The sequence below is a fragment of the Sorex fumeus genome, unplaced genomic scaffold, assembly GCF_029834395.1.
Source record: "Sorex fumeus unplaced genomic scaffold, SorFum_2.1 ptg000028l, whole genome shotgun sequence".
NCBI classification, from domain to species: domain Eukaryota; kingdom Metazoa; phylum Chordata; class Mammalia; order Eulipotyphla; family Soricidae; genus Sorex; species Sorex fumeus.
This window is the reverse complement of record NW_026606085.1, coordinates 7,765,356-7,783,887: the sequence shown is the minus strand read 5'-3', so window position 1 is coordinate 7,783,887 and position 18,532 is coordinate 7,765,356. Positions and strand designations below refer to the sequence as shown.

Genomic DNA, 18,532 nt, shown 5'->3' with positions numbered 1-18,532 from the left:
CTGCTGAGTGGGAAAAATGATTACACCTAACCAGGTAAAGGCCTAATTTCCAAGGTTTATAAAGCACAAAATATCCAACGATCTCATTGAGTGAGCAGGGGTTGGAGAGTGAATACAGCGAGGAGGGCTTTTGCCTATCACATGACTGACCCAGGATCCATCCCTGAAATCCCATGTGGTCCCCCAAGTACCACCAGGAATAATGCCTGAGCACAGAGCCAGGAGAAATCCCAGCAGTGCTGGGGGTAGCAAAAAAGCTGATGAGGACCCTCCCCTGAAGCAGGCAACGTCCAGGAGGCTCCTCACAACTGTTAAGGGAACACAAATCAAAACGACAATGAGGTAGCATGATACCGAAAAGACAAAACAAGCAGTGTTGGTGGGATGTGGTGACAGGATTCTTCATCGCCTGTCTCGGCCAGTGCTAGGGTGTCAGCTGCAGACTGCTCACACCTGAGCGGTAGGAATGCCATTTGTTCCATCTCTGTGGGGAACCCTATGGAGCTTCCTCAGAGAAGAATCGAGCTCCCCTGAGACCCAGTGGTCCCTCAGAGAATAGAGTTCCCCAGAGGCCCAGTGACCTCTCAGAGAATTGAGCTCCCCTGAGACCCAGTGGTCACTCAGAGAATAGAGCCCCCCCCCAGACCCAGTGGTCCCTCAGAGAATAGGACTCCCCTGAGACCTAATGGTCCCACAGAGAATAGGGCTCCCCCTGAGACCCAATGTTCCCTCAGAGAATAGGGCTCCCTCCGAGACCCAGTGGTCCCTCAGAGAAAAGAGCTCCCCCAAGACCCAGTGGTTCCTCAGAGAATAGAGTTCCCCCAAGTTTCAGTGGTTCCTCAGAGAAGAAAGCTTTCTAAAGACCCAGGATTCAACTTCTTAGCTTCTCTCCTTGGACACAAGAACATGAATTTTGTAGGATAACACTATTTTCTCCTTCCTCAGGTAGCTTGGGTTTATTGGGTCACACCCATCCCAGTGCTCCCAAGTCACTCCCATTCTTTTGTTTATTTGTAACTACTTCTCTATGCTCTCTTCCCCAAACAGTTGATCAGCTTATTCCCCTAATCAGTTTCTGTTAATTTGTAAGGTTAGATCTTTCTAGGACACTGAACTTATCACTGTCACTGTCCTCCCATTGTTCGTCGATTTGCTCAAGCGGGCCCAGTAACGTCTCAATTGGAGACTTTGTTGTTACTGTGTCTGGCATATCGAATACGTCACTGGGAGCTTGCCAGGCTCTGCCGTGTGGGCGAGATACTCTCGGTAGCTTGCCGGGCTCTCTGAGAGGGGCGGAGGAATCGAACTCGGGTCGGCCATGTTGGCTGCGTGCAAGGCAGACGCCCTACCGCTGTGCTATCGCTCCAGCCACTGAACTTACAAGTTAATATTGCCTTTCTCCTCTCCTTATGTCTTTTGAATAGTTTACTTTAAAGCAATGTCCTTTTGTATCAGCACAAGAAGAAAATATTATGCTTTTGTAACTTAGGATTTAGTTGGCTTCGAATAGTATTCATTCCCGGGCATCTGCTTTCTCAACTTAAGCCTCAGTTGCCCTCATTTCCTAGCACCCCCAAAAGCAAGGTCCCGACAAGGGACTGGATGGAACCAGGGCGACCGGTAAGCTATATGCTACCCTGGCATTGAGATGGGCCTGGCCAAAGCGCCACAGTCCTTAATTATAAGTTAAGAGCTTGATCATGACAAATGCTGTCATGATCCAAATGTAACAACGATACTAGGACTTAGCTAGGGATAGGAAAGACTAATCTGGCCTGAGCACTGTAGTCTGAGATCGGGATGACCTCAGGACAGCAATTGTATAAGCTTAATGTATCTCTTACTGTGTCCATACAAAATGATTAATATTATGAATGATTATATGTTTGTTGGACAAGGAGAGGAGGAACACACCCATGGGATTCCACCCTTGGGTGGGTGGTCCTGCTGAAAGAGAACCTGTCCTAGTAGCATCCCCTGAGGGGAAGAACTTTAAGCCTATTGATTGTGACCACACCTGTGTGTAAGCCCAGCCCCTCTAGTTGGGGATTTAACTAGTCTGTAAGAGTGGGCTGGAGGAGAGAGAATATCAGGATCGAGATCCAGAGTCAGAGCCAGGAGGAAAGAGGGGTTTCAGATCGGGGCTCTGAAAGAAGAGAGAGAGAGAGAGAGACAGGAATGAACAGGGATGAGAATCAAATAAACGGCATCTGATCAGTCAACTGGCTTGGCCCTTGTTTCCTCCACCGTTGCCCCAGGGCCCGGGCCATCCCAGCTGGGGGAGCGGCCCAGGCCCACTCCGAACATGGGCGGCTAGGGGGAGAGCTGTTGGGGCCCCCCTGGCCACTCTTAAAGCGCTATCCCCACCTGTGTTATCTGCAGTGACCAGCCCAAGTTAGGATGTGGACACCTTTCCAGTGTCAGAGGAAGGGATAGGGCTGGGAGGTAGAAGGCAGGCTCTGAGTCCTCACAGATTGACCCCCGGAACCCCAAGGCTCAGCCACCCCCAGACCACACAGCAGCTGTCAGCACCTTGCATCAGAATGTCCAAGGGACGCTGAATCCCCCCAAGACATCAGAGACCAACAGGCTAACACCCCCAGCCGGGCTGGGTGAGTCGCTCCCCACTCCCATCTCTAACTGTCCCTTAAACAATTCGCCATGGTTCCCATCAGCTCATAGCAGAGGCAAAGCCTAAAGCCCCTGGAGCTGTCTGCCCAGGGCACGTGTAGGGCTCGGGGACCGGGCTCTGGCCGGATAGAGCCACAGCCGTATGTGCCTCTTCACAGAAGGATAAATGGCCCAGAACCTCCTGCCCCCCAGCCTCCCGCAGGTGCCATGGACACGAGAAGGGCTGCTTGGTGTGGAGCCAAGCCTGAGACCAGCATGGCAGGAAGCCCTGGCTGCACACCAGGCTCGTCTCCATGGTGACCCGACACTCCAAGGACAGCAGCTGAAGCCAGAGGAGTCACTTAGCTCATTAGAATTGCTGTTCTGTGAACTGGATTCCCTGAGCATGGAGCCATTAGCGCCCCCTTCGAGACCAACTTAAGCAAAGGAGCCGTCTGTGAGCTCTTGGCACCTGGCGGTGTGGGGAGAGCTGCCAGTGCCAGCTGCTCCATCGCGGGCCCAGAGCCATCCCTTCTGTGCCCAGAAAGCCCACTTCTGTGCCTGCACCCGCAGGTCCTGTCTCTACCTTACCCTCCGCAGCTCCCCCCCAAGTCCCTCACGCCCCAGCCCTGCTCAGACTCGAGGCAAAGCCGCCAGGTGGAAACAGCCCCCAGCGGCATCTCTCAGGACACCCCATTGTCCATCCCTGCCTATGGCCGTACAGTGATGCAAGGAGGGCTTGGTGTGCCCCCCACAGTGCCCGACCCCACCTGAGGGCCCGTCCTGCAGACTCCCATGGAAGCAAGTCTCATCGCAGAAGCCCAATAAGCCACTGCTACTGGGTCAGTGCGAGTGTCCACCACCCGCCACATGTCCAGCTGGGACTTGGCAACCTCTGAAGGAGTAGGTGAGCAGAGACCCCGTGCCAAGCCAGTCTCCTAGGCCTGGAGGGGCTCTGGAGCAGCTGGGGGTGAGCCCACCTTTTGCCCCGACCCCCAAGGCCCCCTCGGCCAAGAAACGCCACCCGGGAAGCATGGAGTATGGACACTCACCGCTTGTTCTCCCTCTGGACCTCTCTGCCAGCCGCAGCACCCACCATCCACCTGGGAGCCCACGGAAGGCCCCAGTTGCCATGCGCTCCGCCCTGGGGTGATGGGCGACACCTGGGCCTGCAGATAAAGGCTGGAGAGCTCCCAGTTCCCCACGCACCCAGGAGCAAGTGAAGGTGAGTCAGGGCTGCGGCCCCACCTGTCTGCTGAGGGCTGACGACATGTCCAGCTGGGTGCAGGCCTGGCCCCGTTCTGGGGGTGCTCCAGCTGGGGCCTCCCTGAAGCCTGGCCCAGACAGTGCTCTGGGAGCCCCGTGTGAGGGCCTACGGGAGGGGGCTGCTGGACACAGAGCTTGTGCCATCTGAGGGACAGGGAAGGGGTGCAGGACCGGGCCTTGGGGCTGGTGCCTGTCCCCACCCAGTGTCCCTCACCCTAGTATGTGCGGAGCTGCTTCTCAGCAGAGCGGGGGGGGGGGGGGGGGGGGACCGCCCCCTAGGCCCCCATCTCTGGGTCAGGGTCTGGGCTGGGGGCTGGGAGTGTCCACACATCCTCAGCCTGGACTCTGGGGTCTCTGCACCCGAGCCCCGCTGAGTTCTCCCGCTGCCTGCTGCCCAGGACACAGCAGAGAGGCCAGCTAGAGGCCGAAGCCCAGGACACAGAGGAGCACCCAGCAAGGGCCCATGAGTGCTTCCGGAACAGCCGGGCCTGTGGCCTGGTGTGGGCTTTTGTTGGTGGCGGCCATGTGGGCCGGGACTGGGGCGCAGGACGTCTGTTTGCAGGGCCCACACCACAAGGCCGAGCCGAGCCCCGAGAAAGAGCTGTTCCAGGAGGTATGAGGCGGCCCTGGGCTGGGTGGCCCTCAGGGCAGGGGCCCAGGTGCCCGGGCAGTGCCGGGGTGCTGGAGAGGGGGGCCCCTGGCCTCAGTGCCCATGTCGTTGGTGCTGACTGGTCCTGCAAGCAGGTGAGTCCTAGCGACCCTCCTGACCAGTGCATCCAGCACCCTTCGATATCCCTGCCCACTGCCCAGAGTTCTGTGGCATGGGCTGGGGGGAGGGGAACTGCCACCTGCCCCTGCACAGCTGTGTCTGTGAGGGGTGGACATGGCCCCGTGTTCCCAGTGTGCCCCCTGGGAGCCCAGGGCCTGCTGCTCGGCCGAAACCTCCTTCAGCGCCCACCTGGACGGCTCCCAGCTCTACAACTTCAGCTTCTCCCACTGCGGGCTGCTCCCGCCTGCCTGCCAGCGGCACTTTGCTCGGGCGGCCTGCTTCTACGAGTGTTCACCCAACCTGGGGCCCTGGGTGCGAAAGGTGCGCGGGAGGCCAGCCAGGGCCACCTGACTGAGGGCGGGTGATGGAGGGCACGCCTCGAGTGCATGGGAGCCAGTGCCGGACAGTGGGGGACTGGAGGGTGGGTGCCGGTCAGTACAGTGTCCCTGTCCACCCCCCCGCAGGCCCCAGGCGGTGGTCAGCGTGTGCTGGCCGTCCCCCTGTGCCGAGAGGACTGTGAGCAGTGGTGGCAGGACTGCCGGACGGCCCTCACCTGCAGGTCCCACTGGCACAGCGGCGGCTGGCACTGGAGCAGGGGTGAGCGTTGCTGGGGGTTGGGTGGAGGGTGGCCATGGCCACGCTGACCGCCCCTCTGTCCTCAGGCCGAAGCCGCTGCCCAGCAGGGGCACCCTGCCGGCCCTTCCCCGCCATCTTCCCTACGCCTGCCCTCCTGTGTGCGGGGGTGTGGGATGGTGCCTTCAGGGCCAGCCCCGAGCTCCGGACCAGTGGCCGCTGCCTCCGCAAGTGGTTCCAGCCGGGTCTGGCCAACCCCAACGACGACGTGGCACACCGCCTGACTGACCCTGCTGGACCCCGCGCTGCCCCGCCAATGCCCCCGGCCGCGATGCTGCCCCTCGTGCTGTCCTTGCTGCTGTGGCCCTGAGCCGCTGGACCTGTGCCCTGAGCTGACCCTGGCACCCTGCACCTCCCCGAGCCACCTCTAGGAGGCGCACTATGACCAGCCAGAAGATGGCCAGAGCGGCTTACAGGACCCGAGAGGAAAGGGCTGGGGAGGGGGGCATCAGTTCCCACTCACCAGAACCTTCCAGAACCTGAATGCATTCCAAAACCCTATGCCCCTTGCTCCCGGCTCACTTCGCTGGTCCCGCCCAGCCCCCCAACTCACACCCTCACCGTTGACTGCAGAGGCCAGAAGTGTCCTGCCCAGAAGCAGAACCCGAGTCCCTACAGATGGTCCTCAAGGACCGGCTGACCCTGGGGCCCCGAGGCAGCCTCTGGAATTGGGTTTGACCCCCCAGAGAACTTCACTGAGGGAAGGACAGGCCAGCCCAGGGGGCGGGGGTGGAGCAGTGCGGGCAGGCCTCCAGTGACCTCACCTGCAGCAAAGTGGCCTCGTGCAGGTGTGGTTTTTAAGGACTGGCTAGGTGGAGGCCCTGATGATGGACACCAGGCTAGTGGGGGCAGACAGAGCAGGCATACTTTCCCAGGGGCTCCTGTCACCCCCACATCCTGGAAGAGTCAGAAGCACAGGGTTTAGAACAGAGAGGCGGGAGACCCCCAGACAAAGACCCCCAGGGGAGTGTAAGGGGATGGACGTGGCCTCAAGCCGCCCAGGCAAGCCTTGGGGCAGAGGGTCTGCAGACTCCAAAGCCATCCCAAAGGGTGGCTCTGAGTGTGACTTGTCCCCACTCCTCCATTCTCTTCCTCTTGACAATACTCCTTTGGCCCCCGGCAGTCACTCGCTCATCCCTGTTGCCCACAGCTGTTGGTTCTTGGTTTGTGGCAGCTCCTTAAATTGCACTGAAGATCTAACGGTGTTTGCTTTTCAGGCTGCTTTTTGCCTCTGAGCAATCTTTGCCCTCTAATCTAGGGGTCCCCAGAGGGGCCTAATGGGCTGCTGCTGTCCCCTCGAGGGCTGGGTGCCGTCCTCCTCTTAACTGGCCACAGGGACAGGGTTCTGGGTGCCCCAGGGAGGCTTTGGGTGAGAAACTTCGCTTCTGGGGGGCATGAAGAGGAACCACATGTGGCCGTCGAGGCCACTGGAATCTTGCTCAAGGGGGGAAACTGTCCCACGTGTGGACGAGCACAGCTGGGTGGGTGCTGGAGCACTGGCTGCAGTAAGGCTCGTGGGGGCACAGTCAGGCTGGGGTTTACCTGAGACAGGAAGGCGGCAGGCCCTGAGTCCTGGCTGAGGACTGTAAGGGTGACCAGCAGTGGGGTGGGCCCGGCTCTGTGACGGGAGGAAGGTGTGCCCAATGCCCTTCCTGAGGGTCAGAGGCAGCAGCACCCTCACCTCTGAGGAAACCGCATGCCGCCGCTCCCCAGCACACTACAGGGCGCCCTGAGGCCTGTCCCTCCCCGTCCAGCTGGGGCTGGGAGCCCTCATACATGCCTGCCTCATACACGCCTCGCCCTGGGTTGTCTGTGTGTAAAGGCCCCAGAGCTGCCTCATCCTCCTGGAAGCCCCCCATGGCCCGTGCTCACAGCTAGGCCCTGCAGTCCACTCCTTGCACCCCCACTCTTCCCTCGGGCCCTTGCCTCACTGACTGCTGCTGGGGGAGCCACTGGTCTGTCAGCTGCCAGGACCCTGCATACGCAAGGAGCTACTGTGGCCATGCAGCGCTCTCCCCACTCTCTCTCTCTCTCTCTCTCTCTCTCTCTCTCTCTCTCTCTCTCTCTCTCTCTCTCCCCCTCCCTCCCTTCCGCCCTCCCTCCCTGTCTCCTTCTCCTCTCTGTCTCTATATCTCCCTCTCAGTCTCTGTCTCTCTCCCTCTCTCTCTCCTTCTCCTCTGTCTCTGTCTCTCTCCCTCTCTCTCCTCCTCTCTCTCTCTCTCTCCCTCTCCTCTCTCTTCCTCTCTCTGTCTCTCTCTCTCCGTCTCTCTACCTTCCTCTCTCTCTCCCCCTCCCTCTCTCCTCTCCTCTCTCCCTCTCCTCTCTATTTCTCTCTCTCTTCCTCTCTCATCTCCCTCTCTCCTTGACTGTCTTGGCTCTGTTGGATTCCTGCCCACAGGGTCACTGGCTGTCTGTCCCACTGCCCGGCCCCTGAGACTCACCATCTCTGCACAGGGGCTGGTCTGAGAGAGAGGAAGTTCCCCCAGGAGGACCGAGACCTGGGTCAGGAGCTCTGGGCCTTGGTCTGAGTCAGGAGGGAGCTGCACCTTCTAGGGGAAACGCAGTGTGGAATCCACCTCAGCCTCTGAGTAAAGGTTCTAGCTAACCCCCAGGTGGACACTGACCCGGTGGGCAGGGCAGAGGCTGCTGAAGGACGGTGCGCAGGGTCGGGTCCTCACTGCTGCCACAGGCCCAGACAGAGTGGCTGGCCCTGGGGCATAGTCGGGGCAGCAGAGAGGGGGCTCATGGCACCCAACAAAGACACGCCCCCGAGGACAGCGGCCATTCCCTCAGCATGCTGACCACAGCAGCACCTCCAAGGCCAGTGGGCTTCAGAGGCTGCCCGCTCTGTGGGCGGGGAGACCCGGGGCACATCTACGGCCAGGCGCTAACCCCTATGGAGACTGCTCCTCCCCAGGGTCTGTGAGTGAGCGCCCATCGAAGGCCAGGACAGAGCCAGGGCACAGGGATGGGGCCCCGGAAGTGCCCGCCTGGTCCGAATCCCAACATGGACCCCCATGCCCACACATGGTGGCCTGGAGCCACCCACATCCACAAGCATGTAGCTCGCATGGCGTTGGCCCTGCTGCCCCAGTCTGCCCCAGCCTGCTACCCCCAGGGCATATTCCTCAGGCCTGGGGCCTGGCAGGGCTCCCAAGCCAGGGCAGTGGTCAGTGTCGATGTGAAGCCAGCAGCCTCCGTGCAGATGCTGTGGGAAGCTCCACGGTGGTCAACAAGGCGGGCGGCACTGTTGTTCTCTTGGCCGTGTCCTGGTGCTCACACGACACTGTAGGGCCGTCACCTCCTCTCCCCAGCCTTAACCCACCGGGAGCCAGCCGTGTTCCCGCCAACGGAGCCGATGAATGACACCCAGGTAGTACCCCTGGCCATGGCTAGCTCACACTCAACCTCTCATGGGCAAACTAGAGTCTCCCACCTGGACAGCTCCCCAGTGCCAAGCGCCGGGTGGAGCTGGCTGTGGATGGTCTGGATGCTGCTTTGAGAACTGGCACAGCACCTAACCTCTGTCTCTGCTGACCCCCTGAGCACCCCTCACCAAGCTCCCCGAGTCTGTCCCACAGATGGCAACAGGAACAGGCTTCTCTCTCAAGCAGACTCAAGAGCACGTGGTATTAGCTTCATCCTAGAGACAGGCCCTGCCCCCCGAGGCTGCGCCTGCTGACCTGCTCTGTCTGGTTCCTGTGCATTTGTGTGTGTGTGTGTGTGTGTGTGTGTGTGTGCATGTGCATGCATATGTGTGTGCATGTGTGTGTGTATGTGTGCGTGTGCATGCATGTGCATGTGGTGCAGTAACTCTCCTGTCTTGTTGGCTGTGACTGACTCCTGTCTGGGCCCCCCGGGATGGGCTGTCAACAGATGGCACCCACGCACCAAGGGTCAGAGGAGCCCTTTTCTCCCCGGTGGCATGTTCCTGTGGCAGCCTCACATGGCAGGGCAGGAGCAGGGTCTCTCTGTGCTCCAGGGCCCCAACACCTCCCTTCGCCATCACACAGCAGCACTTTAGGACATGTGTCTGGGTGGGACCATCCAGAGTCTGGGGTCCTGAGGAATAGCTGCCCATCTGATCCAGGGTCGCACGGTCCTAGGCTCCACCAACCAGCCAGCCTCCGTTCCTAGCCTTCACCATCTCACCTGTCACAACTGCAGGGCCGTGGACATGGGCAACAGGCGCTGGGCTTCTGCTTCTGGGGTGAACACAGCTGCCTGGAAGCAGGCGCTGCACAGTCGCAGGGACTCGAAGAAGGGAATTTCCGCCAGAATTCTGAGGTGGCACAGCCACCCACACGCTCCCCTCACTCCCTCTGCCCGGCTCCCAGCCACACCCACAGGCACCAGCATGAACGGACGCTTACTGAGCTCTGCTCACTGCACACGCAGATGACTAACTGCTTCCCCTACAGCCCCAACCTCCTGGCCCCCTCCTGTGCTCCGACCAGGAGGACCATCGATCGAACCAGCTGCTGGGAGGAAATTTCCAGCATAACAAAAGAAAGTAATCGGTAAACAAGGGTAAGAGACACTTGGCCTTGGAGAAAATGTGACTCACTTGGTTTTCAAAACCCCACAGTGCACAGAATGCCTAGTGGAGAGTCCAAATTCTCACTTTCAGTTGACCTTAGTTTGGTGCGTGGGCCGTACCGCGGGCCTGCAGGAAGAGGCTGCTGAGGAGATGTGCCCCCCTGCCCCCCACTCACCGAGCCCGGTGAGCTGGAACTGCTCTGTCAGGCTTCCAGAACCTGCAGGCATCCCTGCACCCAACCCAATGGGCGACCTCGAGCCTGCCCCGCAGAGGACACTTTATGGTCCGGGTTCGAGGCTTGTGTTGTGCACCTGTCACGACCATCTGCTCACATGCACATGGAGGCAGGGGCCTATGGGCAGCGGGGGCAGAACGGGGCTTCCAGGGGTCCTGCTTTCTGCTGGAACTGACCCAAGCATGGAGGTTACATCTGTCCCTGGTCCTTCTTCGCACACTGGGCCATTTACATCCAACTCTGAGCCCCTGGTAGGAAGCACAAAGGCAGGGACTGCAGTGTCCCTGTCACATCATCACAAAGGGACAGCACAGAGGAAGCCACGGCCTCTGGGAGCGTTTATCTGCTGAATCTGCCAGCGCAGTCTGGACCCCTGGAGTCTCCTGCGGGACAGGAGTGGCTGACCGGTGTCACAGGGAGATGCTGCAGGCAGAGAGGACACTGCTTCAGCCCAGTGGGTGAGCTGGGGGCTAGGCCTGGACTCGGTCATGGTGTGATGTCACAATTCGGCCAGCTGGGAGCCCTGGAGGCACAGGCCCGGGGACTTGGTGGTGGGCAGGCAGTTGCTTCACCTCCTGGCAGGAGAAGCTCCTCAGCCTGCCACGAACCTGCTGTCCAAGGGCTTAGCTCAGTGTGAAGGATGGAAAGAGGTTCGGCTGAACATTCGCAGGCACCAACACTGTGGAGCGGGGGGCTCGGAAGAGTGAAAGGAGAGAGAGAAAGTCCAGGAGGGTCTACCCCAAGGTCAGAATTCACCAGTCCCTCACACCTATTCACTTGGAGGGCCCTGGACAAAGTGACCAGCCCCCCAAACCACAGCCTGCAGGTGGACACAGACTGGGAGAGTCACACTGGGCAGCCATCTTCTTCTTCTTTTTTTTTTTTTTTTGCTTTTTGGGTCACGCCCAGCGATGCACAGGGGTCACTCCTGGCTCTGCACTAAGGAATTACCCCTGGCGGTGCTCAGGGGACCATATGGGATGCTGGGAATTGAACCCGGGTTGGCCGCGTGCAAGGCAAACGCCGTACCCCTGTGCTATTGCTCCAGCCCCTGGGCAACCATCTTCTTGAGCAGAGCAGGAACGTTCCAGCAGAGCAGGCCCACCCGCCCTTGCTCTGCCAGGGCTCCCTCCCGTGGACAGACAGGAGCAAAGGGGCAAGCTTGTACCCATTAGCCTGAATCCCCGTTTGGAGGTCATGCCTGGTGGTGCTCAGAGATGACTCCTGGCTCCGTGCTCAGGGATCACTCCTGGCGGGCACAAGGAACCCTATGGGGTGCTGGGGATAAACCTGGGTCGGCCACATGCAGGGTGAGTTGCCCACCTGCTGTCCTCTCTGTCCCCAGCCTGCCCCTGCGCAGATGAGGATACCGAGGCTCGAAGAGATGAGTGCAGCTGTCCAGGAGCACAGAGGGGTGGACCCAAGCCTCTGCCTGAGCCCAGCACCCATCAGCTGCCGCCCGGAGCAGCTCTCCTCTGTCCCACCTAATCGCTGCCTCCGTCATTTTTGAAAGTGTGAAATGAAATGAAATGTTATTTCAAAAGACTTGTCGCACCCTTCGTGGAAATGGCTGCTTCTCTCACGCCCGGCTGGTGGCAGTGATTCAGCCCTCACTTTCCAGCCCAGGCTGCTGCTAGTAAAAATAACAAGTGGGGGAGGGTAGCGGAGTGGGAATACACGTCACCAAGGACTGAGGCCCCAAAGCCTGGCCGGTGCCCTTTTTTTTTTCTTTTTGGGTCATACCCGGCGATGCACAGGGATTACTCCTGGCTCTGGAATTACTCCTGGTGCTGCTCAGGGGACCATGTGGGATGCTGGGAATCAAACCTGTGTCAGCCGTGTGCAAGGCAAGCGCCCTACCCGCTGTGCATGACTCCAGCCCCAACCCTGGTGCCCTTGATGGAACAATTGGAGAAAGGCTGTGGGTGGCTTGCATCCGTGCCTCCTCCTAGCTGGGCACCCTTTGGGCTCCTGTGAAGCTGCAGCATCATCTGCCCTCTGCATCCTCACGTCAGCCTGCACCCAGCGTGAGTGTCCTCTGACCAACAGCCACGGGGCAGCACAGAAGCAGCAGCTATCCAGGTTCCGCTGGCCCCGGTCAGTAGATCCTTATTATGTTCTGGACCCCGAGAGCAGGGCAACTGTTGGGTGGATGCAGGTGGGCCGGTACCTCGCTGAGCTTCTGTCAGAGGCCACATGGCTCCTGAGGTCACAATCCGACTGTCTCAGTGTGAGACAGGTCCTGTCCTCCTTGTTCAGACTGCCCAGACCCGCACCAATGAGGCCCTGGGCCCTGGGCCCCCACCCCTTTCTTAATCACTCAGCTGTCCATATGATTTTTGAACCAAGTCCTCACAATCTGAGTCAATCAGTTTTTCAGTCTTCGCTTGTACTTAACAGACATGGAAGGGCGAATCGGAAATCTGGGGGAGCTTCAGCTTGGGCTGAAGGAGCAAACTTTCCGCTGACACACCCCCGATGCTCACTTGGTGGTGCTCAGCACGTACCTGGCTCTGTGCTCAGAGATCACTCCTGGTGGGCTGGAGCCTGGGTTGGCTCCATGCAAGGCAAGAACCTGAGCCCCAGCCTAGTCTCTGTCTTTGACAAAGTCTCTGTTAATTTTATCAGAGAAGAGGCACCTGTGAACCCACCTGCCCAGGGCCACATGCTGACCACGGTGTCCACCCTGGTGCCAGCCCTGAGCTGCAGGGCTGGGAGAGGAGCAGATGCACCCAGGGCCTCCCTTGGGCTCTGTCTAAGGGCACCTTCCGGCAGGAGGGCAGGGCAGACTGGACAGAGGGGTCTTTGCAGCTGGCACTGGGGAGAGGCAGCCCCCATGCAGTGCGGGGGCTGCGGGACCCTGGCGCAGGGTGGGCTTGCAGGGGTCACTCGGGGTTTCTGCCCACCCAGAGGGTTTCGGGGCCCTCCCTGGGAGCCCCTGTTGTCTGAGGGACTCGCAGCTCTCAGGGGCCTGCGGTGGGGCCCACGCTCTGCAGCCCTCTTCCGCTCCACCTTCCGACCTTCTGACTGTTCCCCAAACTGTCTGATGGCCAAGGCCTTGGCACAAGGCCCGAGTGCAGTGAGGGGCCTTGGGGAAGGCGTCCAGGGTCGCCAGGAAGTGGGACCCAGCACACTACCAGAGGCGCTAGGAACTGATGGAGAGCAGAGCCCGAGGCCATGGTCAGTTCAGAGGGGCCAGGGTGCGGGTACGGTGCCCACGCCGTCCGAGCCACACAGACCCTCTGACACGGCCACACTCCACAGATGTTTATTGAGACTTGAGCACATGCAGGGTTGGCGCTGGGGACACATGCCTGGGCCTCAGCTGCCGGGAGGGCCAGCGCTGATGGGGCTGTCTCGGGCTGTCAGGTGGAGTCCTGCCACCTCCTGCACCACGGACACCACAGCCTCTCAGCCCGGGCGTTCAGAAGGCAGCACCTTCCTGTTGCACTGGAGCTTGTTCCTCCAGCCCGGCACTCTGGACTGCAGAGATGCATGCGCACACTCGCTCAGTGCCTGTGGACACTGAGAAAGGGCCCGCCCCAACTCTGGAGACACGGGTGTCTCTGTGCCACGCTCTGAGCTGGTCCGAGAGAAGAGGGAGGTGTTGGCCGGGCCCTGCTCAGGAGTGCTACGTCTCGACAGTCCGGTGCTGACCTGGGCCTCTCCCCTCCCCCATGGCCCCCAAGCCTTCAGAGGGTTTTCTTTCCCTCTTGGCACTTTTATGAGCGTTCCTGGCTCTCCCTATGGCCCTCCCACACACGGGCAGCCACGCCAAGGATGGGTTCCTCTGGCACACGGGGCCGGGACCGGACTTCTCTGCTCAGGCGCATGGGGCACAGCCAGCATCTGGGATTCATGTCTGGTGCTGGCGCTGAGTGGGCCAGATGCAGCACGTAAAAGCCGTGAGCAAGGACCAGCCTCTCGAGCCCTCATCCCCCGCGTCCTCCTAACTCACAGTCACGACGGGCTCCACAGACAACAGATCTGTCTTCCCGCACTGCGGCTGGGCAGAGTGGAGCTGGCTGGCAGGGGGTGCCCTGTGGCCGGGCGCCTTCTCAGTCCAGGCCAGCCTGGAAGGCGGGAGCGGGGAGGGTGGCCGGGGAGGCCTCTGGCACGGCCGCAGCAGCGCCTTCAGCTCGAGCCGGAAGCTCTCGTTGAGCCAGCAGTAGATGAAGGGGTTATAGCAGGTGCTGCTCGTGGCGAGCCAGTGGAAGGCGAAGTAGAGGCCATTGTTGGTGCGGACCACCTTGCTGGACAGCAGCAGCACGTAGCAGTTCAGAGGGAACCAGCAGAGGGCAAAGAGGACCACCACGAGCGTCAGCATCTTGATGGTGGTCTTCTTCTTGCGCCTCAGGGCCAGGTACTGCTCCGTGGTCACGTCGCCGATGGTGTTGCAGTGCCACAGCTTCTTGGCCACCCGAGCGTAGGCCACGGAGATGATGAGCAGGGGCAGGAGGTAGAGGAGGACAAAAGTAGCCAGGTCCAGGTACTTCCAGAAGAGGTCCGCGGGCTCAGGGAAGTCTGGCAGGCAGAGGGAACGGACGATGTCCTCACTGGAGCCGGGGTCAGGGCCGGAAACAGAGAGAAGGGGCAGAGTATGCTTAGGGCAGAGTCCTCCTGCCCTGGCATGGCCTCCGTCCATCCCCAGCCCTCCTGCTCCGTCCACCCACCAATCATCCGTCCACCCACTCAATCCGACACCAACCATCCATCCACGCACCCATCCACTCGCCCATCTGTCTGTCCCACATGCCTCTGCCCATCCTCCCGCATGTCTGTCCACCATTTGTCCATAAGGACCCGGGGCTCATTAAACAGAGGCAGTGATTAAGGCTCTGGCGACCTAGAGCCAGGAGAACCAGAAGGCTTGTTTCTCGTGCAGGAGAGTGCAGCCTCTGACAGACTCCCAGCACACAGCAGCGCTGAGACTCATAAAACTGAGCGCTTGCAAAGAAAAGTCATTCCCCGGAAGCGTGTGAAGAAGAAGCCTCCACTGGAGGTGGGAGGCAGAGGCCCCGCAGACACAGCCACAGAGCCGCGTGTTTGCCGACTGAGTGAGGGAGTTAATCACCCCCGTCAGTCCACACGGTGTCTGGGTGATTCAGTCTGTCTGGGCGACAAAAGCTTCCACTGCCGCCCTGACAAGCAGAGGGAGCCAAGAGGGTCAGATCCAGTGAAGACCTAGTGGCACTGAGAGCAGAGCCCGGGGCGGGGGGGGGGGGGGGGGGGGAGGGGGCAGCTGGCCACGCTCACCTGTACCTGAAGGTGAACAGCTTCTGGCAGATGGCGTGGGGGAGTGAGAAGGCGGCAGCCATGGCCCAGATGACCACGATGTAGACCAGCCCCCTGGTGGTGGAGATCCGGGGTTTCAGCGGATGCATGATCACCTGCAAGGACAGACCCTGTACAGAAGAAACGTGCGAGGACCCCCGCAGGTCCACTATGCGCCCCCCCCCCCCCAACCCCGTATTCCTGGCTGGCAGGGCAGGAAGCAGCGAGAGGAGGGGGCAAGGAGCGAGTCTGTGGCTCGAACCCCAGAAATGCTGGCGAGGAACCGGCCTGGCTCTGGTCTGTGCCCGGTGCAGAGAGAGATACATCAGTGAAGGCAGCTGACAGCCATCTCCGGGAAGGGTCCCCCCAGCTGACTCAGCTGTCACCCTCCATCCAGGAGGCCCAAGAGCACCGCCTGTGCCGTCAGACCCTGATCCTGGGAGACGGCCTTTGGCCGGGGGAGTCTCAGCGTGCCCAGGACATAGTGGTTTTTCTTCCCACTTTCCTGGTTGAATGGGAGGTGGTGACCCAAGCAGCAGAGAGGCCAGTTGTGAGGTGGTAATGAGGCACAGAAGGCAGCCCTGGGCCCTCTGCCGTGGCCCCAGGACTCCAGCATGTACACATCCCCCATTTGGGGCAGCCCCCATGCCACCTGCCTGCAGGCTTCTCCCTTAGAGCATGGCTCCAGGCTGGGCTGGACAGACAGATGGACCTGACCCCACAGGAATGGTCTCTCTGCCGTGTTTGCAGGTTTTGGGGGAGCCCAGACAAGCACACTTGCTCCCGAGGCCCCGTGGTGGTGGTGGGCACAGCCCTGCCCCCGCCAGACTGGTGTGGGTCTCCTGGGGAGCAGGGGCTCACCTGGTGGCGGTCCAGGGCGATGGCCGTCAGCGTCAGTGCAGACACGTGCAGGGAGCAGTACTGGGCGAAGCGGCTGACGTGACACATGGCCTTCCCGGACACCCACGTGCTGTTCACAAAGCGGGCCTGGAGGGACCCGCAGTCAGGACACACAGCCCAGCCAGAGAGGCCACTCCTGAGCAGTAGGCGGGCAGTGCCACGACCTGTCCATGGTCTGTCCCCTGCACCCAGCAGCCCCAGGAAGCCACCTGGCATGGCCCAGCAGTGCCCCCACCCCTGCAGGGCTGAGGCCAGGGCAGGGGTACCTCACATGGTCCTGCAGGGATTGACCACAACCTGGACACGGCTCTGGCCTCCCTGAGCTTCAGTCCGCTCCTCCGCAGAGGGTGAGGGTGCTCGAGAGAGAGTGAGGGGCGTACACCCTTTCCTCGTGCCTTCTGTTCTCTCCTCACCTCTGCCCCATACCCTCTCTCCCTCCACCACCCACCCCCTGCAAGTGATGGGAGAGCGAAAGAGACAGAGAGACAGAGAGATAGAGACAGACACAGACAGAGCGACAGAAACAGAGACACAGAGACAGACAGAAACAGAGAAACAGAGAGACAGACAGAGATACAGAGATAGAGACAGAGACACAGATACAGAGATACAGAGAATGCTAGAAAGAGACAGAGACACAGAGACAGAGACAGAGACTGACAGAGACACAGAGACACAGAGACATAGAGAGACAGAGACAGAGAGACAGAGAATGATAGAAAGAGACAGAGACACAGAGACAGAGACAGAGACTGACAGAGACACAGAGACATAGAGAGACAGACAGAGAGACAGAGACACAGAGACACAAAGAGACAGAGACAGAGAGACAAAAACAGAGAGACACAGAGACAGAGACACAAAGACGGAGACACAGAGACAGAGACACAGAGACAGAGACACAGACAGAGACACAGGAACACAGAGAGACCCAGAGACAGAGACAGAGATACACAGAGACAGAGACAGAGACAGAGAGACACAGAGACAGAGACAGAGACAGAGACAGAGGGAGGAAAACAGGGGCACAGGGTGGAAGATACAGCTCTGGGGAAATTCCAGCCCATGGGGCAGTATAGTCCAGTGGGTAGGGCACTTGCCTGGCACTCGGCCAACCCAGGTTCAATCCCCGGCACCCCATGTGGTCCCCAGAGCACCACCAGGAGTGAGTCCCAAGTGCAGAGCCAGGAGCACCTGAGCACTTCCAGGAGTGGCCCCAAACCAAAGGACTTTCTTTTTTGAAAGTCTTGCCCCAAAGAGGCTTGAAGAGCCCGAAGCTTCCAGGCCACAGAGCTGAAGCCCAGCGGAGCTGCAGGAGCACAGGCCTGTGCGCGTGTCCTGGGTCGGGCCCTCAGCAGCCCACCAGCCACAAGCAGCTGCCTGTCACAAATGGCCGGGCTGGATCAGGTGGGCTCAGCCGCACATGCGGCTTCTGGGCGTTTCCCCATGGAGGAGAGGCTGAGGAGGTATGCAGGGTCCTGGGTGGCAGCGAGGCCATGGTGCACACAAGCTCATTGTGCAAGGGGCCACTCTGCTGCCATGTCCACCCACAGGGCTGGTCACTCAGGCACAGCAGCAGCAGACACCAGCTGCAGAGGTGCTGGCAGGGGGGGTGGGAAGGGGAGGTGAGGTGATAGGGGGGTGTGAGAGGGTAGATGAGGGGAAAAGGGGAGAGGGCAGGGGACAGAGGTGAGGGGATGGGAGAGGGCAGGGGAGAGGGAAGGGGAGAGAGGAGAGGGCAGGAAGAACACAGGCAGACCAGAGGACTGAGACAGCAGAGTGCCACAGAGGGGCAGGAGATGACAGATAGACAGACACACGGCCTAGGGGCGACCCCAGGGCGGCAAGGGCGCGAAGAGGAGAGAAGGGCAGTGAGTGGCGCCTGAACGCCCTTACCAAGGTGAAGGGCGTGTTGAGGAGGGTGATGAGCATGTCGGCCACTGCCAGGTTGACGATGAAGAGGCTGGTGGCCGAGTGCATGCGCCGGTTCTTGAAGACGACATGGCACACCAGGGCATTGCCGAAGAGCGAGAGCACGATGATGAAGGCGTAGGCCACCACCAGCAGCGCCCTCACCCTGGGGTCCTGGGACTCGGCCCCGTAGCGCCGCTGGCCCACAAAGTTCTGCCAGTCCGAGAAGCTGTAGTTGGTCCAGAAGAGGTGCGAGTCATTGGGCAGCGCAGGGGTGACCCCGGAGCCCTCCTCAGAGGCCCGGGCCAGTGGAAGCAGGAGGAGAAGCAGGGGCAGTGAGGGCATCACAGAGCCCAGTGCCTGCCGGTCCAGCAGGAGCCCAGAGCAGGCTCAG

The 18,532-nt window shown here is 60.3% G+C and overlaps 2 protein-coding genes across 2 annotated transcripts; one reads left to right on the top strand and one right to left on the bottom strand.

Annotated features, from left to right (window-relative positions):
* Window positions 1–4,399: 4,399 nt before the first annotated feature.
* On the top strand, window positions 4,400–5,588 carry IZUMO1R (IZUMO1 receptor, JUNO). Its single transcript, XM_056114813.1, has 5 exons — window positions 4,400–4,489; window positions 4,778–4,966; window positions 5,053–5,076; window positions 5,110–5,242; window positions 5,308–5,588. The coding sequence occupies exons 1-5, from the start codon at window positions 4,400–4,402 to the stop codon at window positions 5,586–5,588; spliced, it is 717 nt and encodes a 238-aa protein (XP_055970788.1).
* An 8,387-nt stretch (window positions 5,589–13,975) lies between these two features.
* GPR83 (G protein-coupled receptor 83) lies at window positions 13,976–18,532 on the bottom strand. Its single transcript, XM_056115227.1, has 4 exons — window positions 18,124–18,532; window positions 16,189–16,314; window positions 15,310–15,443; window positions 13,976–14,609 (listed from the first exon to the last, which is right to left on the bottom strand). Exons 1-4 carry the CDS (start codon window positions 18,481–18,483, stop codon window positions 14,003–14,005), a joined length of 1,227 nt encoding a protein of 408 aa, XP_055971202.1. The 5' UTR covers window positions 18,484–18,532; the 3' UTR covers window positions 13,976–14,002.